An 11,660-nucleotide genomic window follows, 5' to 3' on the forward strand; every position below is an offset into this window, starting at 1 on the left:
GCATAGCAGGTGCTTAGCTCTGCATATGGACAGCAGAGCAAGCTGCACTCTGTAACCCGCACTGTACGGGATGTGTAACTACTATAGCACATGTACAGTAGTGCATTACTTTTCTCTGCAGAGCAGGGTGTGTGGGCAGGGCCTGTGTGTGGGCAGGGCCTGTGTGAGGGGCGTGTCTTCTGTGCACCTCTCCCAGGTACAGCCTTCTTGAGCATCCCATCTGATTGTGACATCAGTGCCGGCTCTTTATAAGGAGTCCATCTGAGTGGATAGTGACAGAGAAAGTGTTCTCATCCCAAGCAAAGAACAATCAAGGCAGCAGAACCAGGGAAACAATTCCTTTCAGGGTAAACTGTAAGTACTGACATTTCTATCTACAGAAAATGTGTGTATTAAAATGTATGTACAAGATTTGCAAAGAGTTAAGTGTACAAAGGATTAATATGTGCACCTTAACCACTTCCCCGCCAGAAGGCCTGCAATGCATTGCATAGAAATGTGTTGTTAGGTTCTCCGGCAGCAAAGGCGACAATATAGCTCAGAGATTTTTTCCGTTTCTATGTATTCTATTGTATTGTATGTATTTATTTATATAGCGCCAAAAGTGTACTCAGCGCTTCACAAACAATACAGTACAGGGCATTATAATAATACAATAAGTGCAGCAAAATCAGATAATAGGAAAGGAAATCCCTACCCTAAAGAGCTTACAATCTAAGAGGTTTGATGGGGAACTTACAGAGACAGCAGGTGAGGGAATAAGTGCTGTAGATGACAGTGCCTGGTCCCAATGGGTGGTAGGAGTGACTGAGTGTGGGACAGTAACCATGAGTGCAGACTATGGGATGCTTGATTTGTAGGGTAAGTTTTAAGGCTAGTCAAATAACTTAAGGGTTAACACACTTTAGAGGGGAAGAGATGGCAGGGAGGCACGGGTGAAATCAGATGTGTATGTGTCTTGCTTCAGACTTAGGGGAGATCCCCAGCAGCAGGAAAGAATGTGAGGGTGTGAATAGAGGATTTGTGGGGGTGCTTTTTATTGAGAGGTAAATAAGTTGTTGGGAGAGAGGTGTATAAATAATGGTGCAGTGGGGAAGTTGGAGTGCACAGAGACGTTCACCAAGAAGTGAGGAAACAGTAAACAGAAAAAGCAATAGGGTGGGCATAGTGAGATGCAGAAGGAGAGATTCCAAGTTATTGGTGGATAGGAAGAGTACAAAGAATCACAGCTTTTCGAATGTTAAGTTCTCACAGTTGCAAAGTTGTTGTGCAGTCCCGATCTTCCTCCAATCTTCACCTCCAATTTCAACTCCAAAATTAACTCTGCCACACACTTTAACTGGGACACTTAAGATGGATCACAGCCATATGTGAAATGAACTCATGTTTCTAGTTCCTTATTTCAATTATTCTAATGGGTTCTGTTTATTTCTGTTAGCACTGTAGAATTATTTTCAAGTTCTGGTACTTCTAATATACTTACTTACGTGGTCCTGGAATCTTGTCAATCTGCTGTAATATTTAGATGTTGTTCCAATAGGGGTAAGAAACTGGGAATAATCACATTTCTCTGGGATACTATGCTACTGTTAGCAATTTCTGTAACTGAATGAACAACAAAACTGCACCAGAATTACTAGGCAATTAATCCCCTTCCAATCAGTTTTGCAGACTCCCAGGATCAGGGGAAAGGTGCACACTCACTCTCCCCCAAGGGGAAAAGGAACAGGGAAGGCCAGTATTTAGGCAACCTGTGTGACCTGCCTCTCTCAAGTAGGGAGAAGCACTAACTAAATTTGGGCAGCAATCCCCTTAAGTACAGCCAGGAGGAGGGCAACAGGTCTGACCCAGGATTGGGTGAACCCAGGTCTGGTTCCACCTCCACCCCCACTCCCGGTCACTCAAGGGCACTGCTGGGAGCGGGGAAAACCCATGATAAGTACTGGCAGGCCCAAGAACCAGTCCTTGCTACACTAATAACTGCACTTGATTCTTGTACAGCACCAACCCTGTCTGCAGTTTAGCACAGAAAGCTCTGCAAATCTGTCATTTACAGTCTTTACCTGCCCTGAAGAGCTTAAACTCTAATGAATATGGTGCGTCGCGCCTGGGAGATAATGTCATTAGTGCAAAGACACAAGGCGTTGGCATATAAACTCAAACCAGGTTTGTTCGTTTCAAAGACAGCACTATACTAGTAAGCTACTACCCATCCCCTATGGGGAAAAATAAATAAATATATATATATATATATATATGTACAATGTTACAATAGAGTATTTTTAGGAGACTACGCTTTATACCATACACCAATGCTTTTTCGATTGACATTTGACCAAATATAAGTTAATAGTGATCGTGGCACCTGCCCCTGATGTGGCAAGAGGCTGCATTATCCCCTGGATTCCTAGAAGTGTTCTTCAGACTTTCAGGAATCATTAATGGAAAGATGAAAGTGTCAGAATGGTAAATGTAAAATGAATATCTATACGCTTGAAACTCAAAATGTAAGATACAATCTTTCATAACGTGTCAACAAACGGAACATTCTGTGGACTGGTGAATGTTTGACTGGATATGAAAAGGCAGGCCAGTGTTTCCAAGGAAATGTGTAAGCTATTCATTTTGGGCTCTTTATATAAGGTTCCTTGCTGCAAAACCGTGACAGAAAATTACATGCGATGCATCAAGCAAAAACCATGATTATTTAAAGAAATCCAATGGGGGATTTTTACTGTTGCGCCATTTTCACACCGGTGGATCTTTCATACAAGGCCCACATCAGTTATGCATACAATTCTCCCAGCTGAAAAATGTATGCAATAAAATTGCACCTGATTTATCAAAGAAGAAAATTGCTTTCAATGGCATCTGTTCTGTTGATAAATCTGGTGCTACTTTTTTGTCCCTCTTTTGCAGCGGATAGATTTTGGTACCCTACGGTATTCTATGTCTGAGAGCCCTGCGTGCTGCATTTGGCATGGGAAAATAAGGTTTTGGCTTGGAGCAAAGCAGTACAGTGTATTCTGACAGGATACACAGAATTTTGACTGTTGCGGATATAATAAAGGAGGTGAATAATCCTTTACTTACTGTAGGAAAACATTCTAAACTACAGTGAGCGGCCCACTTTCCAACAAGGGTTAACTATCACATGGCTTTAAAAAAAAAAAGGTGTATAGCATCTCAAATACATCTCCCTGTTTTCTTCCCCTCAGAGCTCCTAGTTGATCTTGCAGAGATGGTGGGACTGAAACCCTCTGACATCCCTCCTACTTCAGGTGTTAAGTTCCTCAGCGCTGGTACCGCCGCATGCATAGCCGATCTCATCACTTTCCCATTGGACACAGCAAAGGTTAGGTTACAGGTAAGATGTCATAGTAGCAACCATCCTATGTGTGCTGAGGTGTAGCTTTGGACAGTGAAAGGGTGAAGTTGAATCAAAGAAAATATTTAGGACTACATACATTTCATATAAAAGACTCCGTTTTATATACTTCTAGAATACCTTATTTTACAAAAATGCTGCATTCTAGAGTTATAGTCTGGTCATAACATTGCGGGACACTTAGGATGAGCAGTATCTGAAGAGAACTACTAAGCTCTGGAGTTGGGTTATCATCATAGAGCTCCATTACCCTCATAGTGGAATTATACAAGTAATCTAGCCAAGAATTGCTGCCTGTTAGAATGCTGCAGGGTGGTATGACCATTGCGCACGTGGTCTAATTGAAGAACTTGTTAGTCAAAACAGGATGATCTTAAAAAGTACACCGATAAAAAGGAGGAACCAATCATACGCCAATGCACCATTACTGAAATTCTTAACAGAAATAAGACAGCCAACATGTTCTTCTGCTTACTTAAGTTGGGATACAAAAGATGTTTACTACCTAACCAGCCTTCTAACATATTCACTCCATTTACATTAGAGATTCACCTAATAAGAAATGTAACATAGTTTTGCTTTTTATGTTTATATGAACGAGAACGTTTTGTAGCCCTATCAGTTGACTATGGGGCATCCAAAACACGAGCTATGCAAGACAAAGTGCTGAAGGGTTCGATAGCTAACCTACGGTATAGTGACGTGTATTTACATAATTTCGTTCTTTGTCCTAAACTCAGATTCAAGGCGAATCAGCAGTACCTGGGGCGGCAAATGGAATCCGATACAAGGGAGTTTTTGGGACCATCAGTACCATTGTGAAGACTGAAGGGCCCAAGAGCCTGTACAATGGGTTAGTGGCTGGACTTCAGCGACAGATGAGCTTTGCTTCTATTCGCATTGGTCTATATGACACTGTCAAACTCTTCTACACCAATGGGAAAGAGAGTAAGTCACTATAACAGAATCATGAAAATATGAAGGCAAATGGTGCATGTCTCAGTAACTATTGTAAAATAAAAAACTCAGAAGCATTAAAAACTTTCTTTTGTGTGTGCTGATCTGAAGAGCTAGTACAGTGGGCACTTCAGCAATAATGTGTACGATTACAATATCTGAATGCATATCTTTAGATAGATGCTTTAAATCTCTACGACATGTAAATGCCAGCTACGGTTGAAAGCAATGCAAAAAAACAGGGGAGGCAGCTTATGTTTCAGTCTTCTAACTGCAAAACCTGTACCTATAATCACTGATTCTTCCAAGTGCTATTAATCAGATCAAAAATGTCTACGAGTAAGACAACATTGGTAATGTGTATTTGTTCTTGCACAGATGCTGGGATTGGGAGCAGGATACTGGCTGGGTGCACTACAGGAGCAATGGCTGTTACTATTGCCCAGCCCACAGATGTGGTGAAAGTCAGATTCCAAGCGCAGATCAATCTTCGTGGGGTTAAAAAGAGATACAATGGCACTTTGCATGCATACAAAACCATCGCCAAGGAAGAAGGGATGAGAGGGCTCTGGAAAGGTATATAAAACACACCCTACTTTAAGATGTGTTGGCATAGATATGTGCCTCAAATACAACCGTGAACAGTTATAACAGCAGCTGCTGAGCGAGATGGTGACCAGTTTGTCATGAAATGTTAATCTGTATGAAAATATGAAGACAATAAGAACAGAACTATTTTGATTTCTCAAAGACAGGATTATTAAGGTTTCATATTGGGACAGAAATTGAATGAAACATGTTATCAATGAGCTGGTTGATAACATATCCGTTGAGGAGCCCCCAGCCCTGGCCCATTAAATAGGTAACTTGAAAATGCTTAAGCCCTCCATATGGAATTTATTAAGAGCCCTAATAAATTTGTGAAAAGCTGTGCCACTAAAGCTGTGCCACTAAAGCTGTGCCACTAAAGATTTCTGGTTGCACAGCTGCAGATAACACTAAACCTGCTCGGGGGTGTGGTGATTATTCCCTTATTTACACAACTGTAGTTTAAAATAGTCATATTCAATTAGATATAAATCTAATGCACCCCATTTACTATAACATTACAAGTGAGGCTCCAGCAACAATGTATTATGTACTCCAATGGCAGACAATATTTTTTTTGAGTAATAAATAGTTTGAAATAAACTCATGTTTTATTTTTACACAGGAACGTTCCCTAATGTGACCAGAAATGCCATTGTCAACTGCACTGAACTGGTGACGTATGATTTGATAAAAGAGAATCTGCTTCAGCACAAACTCCTGACAGGTAATATTTTTTAAACCACTGCTATCACAAGAATTACCACAACTTATGTGCTGCTTATGTGGAGAGTAATTGTTATGGCAGTTTTGCATAGCGGAAAACAGATGGTCAGATTACAAAACAAAATATTAAATTTACATATATTACTTTTCCCAATGTCAGAAGTACTGGATATAAACTCTAAGGAAATATACCCAGTCCACATATTCTCACACAGGCTGAAGAAGTTTCTATGTATAACTCTTTTTTTTAATTTTTTATATTTTCCATGATGTGAGCCTGCAACACAGAGAGACTAAAACTAACTAGAAGAAAAATGTCTACAGAATAAGCAGAATATTATATTTGATATTTACGATACCCTTGTTCCACACTTGCTTGTCTGTGTTTTACAGATAACCTTCCATGCCATTTTGTGTCTGCCTTTGGGGCTGGGTTCTGTACTACAGTTATAGCCTCACCCGTGGATGTTGTAAAGACAAGATACATGAACTCCCCTCAAGGACAATATAAAAACGCGGTGAACTGTGCATGGACAATGCTCACCAAGGAAGGTCCAACAGCATTTTATAAGGGGTAAGGAGGTCTTCCCGTCCGAATTGGGATATTGCTCTTTTTGTTCTTTTTTTGCCCCAGTTTTGTAGCTGGGAGACTTTATGTAGCAGTTACAAGGTGTTATTTATTGATGTCCTTTAACTTCACTCAGAGACATAGCTCCACCCTACTGATAAATGGGACAGTTTCCGCAATATCTATGCCAGGGCTATTCTAATGGCAAACGTATTCGCAAATGCAGACTCGAATTCTACTTTGCCTGCATTACAAAAAAAAGATTCCTGGAGCAGGTTTCTCATTTTCCACACTGCTTCACAACTAAGAACTGGGAAAAGTGGCCTGTCCCAAATCTGATTGCCTGGTCCCTGTAGGTTTTATATAAGCCCCTAAAATTGTCTTCTATGAATGCAGTTAGTTTAAGCACTCCTGCATGGCCCACCTGTATATACAATTTGCTGCAAGTACTGTATCTCCTGTACTTACATTTACATGAATAGGTCCACTTAATGCAGGGGAATTACACGTTCCAGCTGCCACCACACCTGTAACTCTGCTTCCTCATACTTTGCCATTATATCCTAAGTGGGGTTCCCTTGCTTCTATAGCTTTCCATACCTTAAAGCGATGCTAAACTTATCAATTAGATGAAAATGCGGCGTCTCACAGAAAACACTATGTGGGGAGTCACCCATCTGCAAAACTGGGGAAAAACACAACACTAAATATAACAAAGTAAATAATAAAATGCGTTTAGGCAAATCTGGTGCAAGTTCTCTTTGCTCCTGTTTTCTGCCAAGAGATTTTGCTTCATGCCCACAAACTATTCATTGTGCCCTTATCCTTGCAGGTTTGTTCCTTCTTTTCTGCGGCTGGGATCCTGGAATGTAGTAATGTTTGTGTCCTATGAACAGCTGAAAAGGGCAATGATGATACAAAAGCAGAGAATGGAGTATGCAGTATGATCCCCTTAATGTCACACAACAGACTGACTGTAGAACCGAACCTGCAGACTGAATTCCATGCTTCCTGTCTGGATAACGGCTCCACTTCCTCCATCCATTGTGATGGTCACAAGCAGTTGGATTGGGTCTGCAAGATCCTGCCTTAAAATCCTTCCTCAGACATCTCGAAGTGCAGAGGACCATGGCCATGTCCTTTAGATCACCATCCAAGTAGAAGGGACATTCGGGAAGTTTGAAACAAAGCTGCCTGAACCACATTTTCTGTTCTCTAATAAATCACCATGACACGGGTATGCCTGCTACCCAGGACTGTACTTGTAGTGCATGTTGAAGCTTGAAGTATTAGGCTTAGTCCATAGGAGACTGAAGCCGTGCGGAGGCGCGCTGAGGGAAAGCGCGCCGTCCGTGGGCGTGTCTGGGGGGCGGGCCAGTCACGTCACAGAGCTGGTTTGCCCTCATTGGGCAAACCGCTCACGTGACCGGCCCTGTACTCCGGCGAGCTCAAAAACTAAAGATTTCTTAAGACACACGCTTCCGCAGGCGTGCGGAAACAACGTGCGCGAGCCCCTGCTAAAGCCGCTCTCATTGTGGCCTAAGCGCTGACCATGCCCGAGGCCTTATTGAGTAAGGAGACCTTCAGTGGAGAAATTGTAGACATTTAGCATAGACAAAATTGCTAAATCTTATTTTTTTAATGTTTGTTGCGAGTGAGCTTTCTTCTAATCCCTATTCAGCAATTAATTGGTTTCATTCCAAAAAAAGATGGGCAATGTTGGCAGCCACGAATATGCCACACAATCCCTCTTTTCTTATCTACTGTAATGTTATTTCTTTAACTGTTTTAGTATATTACACTTTACTATTTAAGATGCACTTTAAGGTCTGAAGATTATATTGCGAAGCTTAAAACTATTTAAAAAAAAAAAAAAACGTTATAATGAAGTCTGTGGACCATGTATAAAAGCAAGAAAAGACCGTTTCTAGCTCTCTTATTTCTTCCGTTTATATTTATACTGCAAAATTAGGCCTATTGAATGCAGCATTTATCTGTATTTTTTTTTTTTAAATAAAATGTAATATAAACATGGATGAGGTTTCAGGACTTGTTTTCCATATCAGAGATGAACCAAAGGAATAATTAACTGAAGTGTCACTAAGGTAACAGTGAGGCTCAGTCATAACAATGAAAGTGAGTGGGGTGGAGGGATAGAGAGAGAGAGAGAGAGAGAGAGAGAGATATATATATATTTATTTTTTATTTTTTACACACACACACACACACACACACACACACACACACACACACACACACACACACACACACACTATTATTGATAACTGAATTCAAAGTATGAAGGGTTATATCAAAGTTAGTGATATACAAGGAAGTGGATCACTGAAAAAGAACTTTAAATTGCACGTAATAACTTAGATAAAGGACACCTCTCAGTTACTGCACATTAAGTCAATAACCAAATGGCAGAGAATAGTTGCCATAAGTCTTGTGCTTTTGATAAAAAAACCTCATATAAAACACCAAGGGGGTTATGAATGAAACTAGGATGTAGCCAATATGGGTTCTCTTGTGGAGTGAATACACCTTTCCAGTCCTGTGGGTTACACTAATTATTTGATCTAATAATGAAGCCTCTAACCAACAATAAAAAAGGGCAAAGGACAGAATGTTACAGGAGTCACTACTGGACTCAAAGGGACATATAATGTGCATCTCGCCATGTTCAGCAAGCCCATATCTATATCATATTTTTTAAACCCAATTTGGTTCTGGGAGTGCGATATGCATATCTTGTAAGCGAATGAGGTAAACCTCGCTAACATGACATGCATGGATCATTCATTAACCCTTTGAATGCCGAAGGGGCTGCGGCACCAAAGTGCCACGGCCCCTTCAGCAAACAGTGGTCACATTGCTGCGGCAGTCCTCAACCCAGAAACGGAAGAGTGCTCCTCTGCAGATCACTTCCTGCTCTCCCAAACCATGCTGGGAGGGGAGAGCGCACTCCTTGAGCATCACAGTCACTACATCATGGGGCCCGTGGAGAGCCAAGCCCCATGATGTAGTGACTACGTCTTGGGGGAACCCAAAGGGTTAAACGTTTGCTTTTGCTGGCCCCAAATATCTGCGCTTTAGAGATTGTGACAACTGGGTGTGCAAATTTGTGCATAAAGTAGAATTTTATTTAATCTGATATCAAGTAGACAATTATAAATCTTTCAGCATTTCAATTACAACAAAAATGGTCCCAAGCTTTTTCCATACAACAGGTGGATTTTTCATTCCAGCAGCGCTCAGTTTTCTGTCTGAAGTGACCGTGACACGCATATTATGCACCGTACAAGACCTGGAACATTAGGATACTACAGTCTCGTGTAGATTATGTGGTTGAAATGCTTCTAGAAAGGTTGAAATTAGGCAATGAAATTGTAATGATTTTGCCAGGAACATGAACCCCACTTTAAAATAGCGTCCATTTTGCAACGGGCAATTCTAACGTTTCCAAGCCATATGACCAATGAAAGACTGCAGCCTTCAACTCATGAATATATCATTTTATAGGGTGAATAGAAGTTGCCCAGTCACCTGTTATACACGAAATGGGCGTTACGGGTGGGATTTTAAGAAGTCTCAGTTCTGAAACTCAGAATCTAATGTATAAAGACAGCATGTCAGTTCATAAGAATTATGGCCACTACCTCTACTAAATAATTACAATTCATGATCGGAGGAAAAAAGCATTGTAAAATGTAGGATTTAAACAGCAAACTGAACTGCCCAGCCAGTGAATTGTGAATACTGTATGTGGAAAACATCTAAACTATTGAAGGCACAGCGCCCCCTAGGGACAACATTTATGCTGGCTCAAAAATAAATAATTTGGAAAAAGTTAGTTAACATCAAACAAAATCCGAAGACCAAGACAGATGAGTGTACTAGAAATATAAAATTACGCTCTAATCCGGAGTATACTTAAATGTGGTACATTAAACATGGATTGATTTCTGTCCATAACATCCACTTCCCAATCAGATGTCAATGCTTTGTGAGCATTCAGTTACAAACATGTAGAAACATAACCAATGGTGATGAAACATCCTAAGTGCAAGCTACAGAAAGGGTATATTTGTGTGTAGGTTTATAATATATATTATTAAGCACTGTTTCAGTACTATTACAATGTAGTTTTTTTTAAATCATAAGTGGGAATAAGTGGGAATCAACTTTGAGATAATGCATTGACTTCTGCTATAACCAATATTACAATACACCAAGGCTAACAGCCACTCATGTTTCTTAAGATGAGTGGCTTGACAAGTTCAGGTAAAGAGTGCTAACAACTATAGTGCTGCATATTGAAGATGTTAAAAATCACTATCCATTGCCAGCAATGGAAATAATGCCCAAAAAACATTGATTTCATATGGAAAGAAGTTGAAAGACAGAACCAATAGTATCTATTAAACACATTAAAAATATTTACATTTATGATTTTACAAGTGCTTTTATTTTTTTTATATATGGTCTCTGCTTATTGCAGCACTGCAGCTACTGGAGGACAAAGGTATTGAGTGCTGAAATAGCTTATGGGACATGAACCGAAAATGGTAGATCTCTCATTAACCCCAGCAACGTAATTTTACTACAGGATAATAACTGAAGAGCTTTGAAGTCTCAGAAGATTACGTACATATGACATCTACAGTATGAACAACTCCTTTTGGTCCAAGAAGGTATTACAACCAGTCAACCAATAGAAAGCAGGTATTTAACTTTGCACAGACGACGACATGTGCTGCTCTACTTGTTAACAAATTAACTAACAACGAGTGCAGCAGAAAGATGGGAATGACACACACGTCAAAACAAAGCCAACACAGGCTCCAAAGCAATTCATTGCGAGTCACTGCAACAGAAAAGGTGTTAGAAGGACAGAGGGTCCATATAGATCTATGCATTGTCTGATTGTCCATTAGCTTTTGTAAGACATACATACAACTAAATATTACATAAAATAAAGATGTTTTTGTTAAATAAGGTAGGACACCCTATCACAAGGATTCGTGTCCTTGTATATAAATATAGAAGCTGGGATGGTGTTAAAGTGTCAGTACAACATCAGGGTCACTGAGAAGATGCTTGACCTTGTCGTGAAATTTCTCTCTGTACTGGTTGAAATGCATAATACTCGGAGGTTCTTCTTTAAACCAAAATGTGTCAAATTCATACACCAGGTAGCCTGAAAAAGAAAAAAAAAAAAAGAATGACAAATCACAAAACATTTAGGCTCATATAATGGCAATGTCATTCCATAAGATACCTTCTAGAGCTAGAAGACATCTTGGAGTAAACACCAAGTAAATGGGAAGAAGGGCAGTGGGCTTGTCACTATAGGTCTATCAATTTAAAATATATGTTAGAATATATACATATACTTTTGAAAAGAAGAAAAAAAAAAAAAAAGGACAG

General features: G+C 40.0%; 2 protein-coding genes across 5 annotated transcripts in view; one reads left to right on the top strand and one right to left on the bottom strand.

The window, feature by feature from the left end:
- Positions 1-217: 217 nt before the first annotated feature.
- On the top strand, positions 218-8,261 carry UCP1 (uncoupling protein 1). Of its 2 annotated transcripts, none has more exons than XM_075614824.1 (7): positions 218-354; positions 3,219-3,367; positions 4,129-4,336; positions 4,724-4,921; positions 5,559-5,660; positions 6,053-6,233; positions 7,060-8,261. In XM_075614824.1, the coding sequence occupies exons 2-7, from the start codon at positions 3,242-3,244 to the stop codon at positions 7,172-7,174; spliced, it is 930 nt and encodes a 309-aa protein (XP_075470939.1). In that variant the 5' UTR covers positions 218-354; positions 3,219-3,241; the 3' UTR covers positions 7,175-8,261. The 2 variants fall into 2 exon arrangements, with proteins under 2 accessions (XP_075470939.1, XP_075470948.1); XM_075614833.1 differs by lacking the exon at positions 218-354 and adding an exon at positions 2,937-3,073.
- Positions 8,262-9,351: 1,090 nt separating this feature from the next.
- ELMOD2 (ELMO domain containing 2) overlaps positions 9,352-11,660 on the bottom strand; it is an 18,378-nt gene continuing 16,069 nt past the window's right edge. For all 3 annotated transcript variants that reach the window (XM_075614864.1, XM_075614856.1, XM_075614847.1), the window contains one exon: positions 9,352-11,430. In XM_075614864.1, the coding sequence (XP_075470979.1) occupies positions 11,291-11,430 (140 nt within the window). In that variant the 3' untranslated portion in view covers positions 9,352-11,290. The remainder of the gene's footprint in view (positions 11,431-11,660) is intronic.

Source organism: Ascaphus truei, chromosome 1, assembly GCF_040206685.1.
Source record: "Ascaphus truei isolate aAscTru1 chromosome 1, aAscTru1.hap1, whole genome shotgun sequence".
Taxonomy (NCBI): domain Eukaryota; kingdom Metazoa; phylum Chordata; class Amphibia; order Anura; family Ascaphidae; genus Ascaphus; species Ascaphus truei.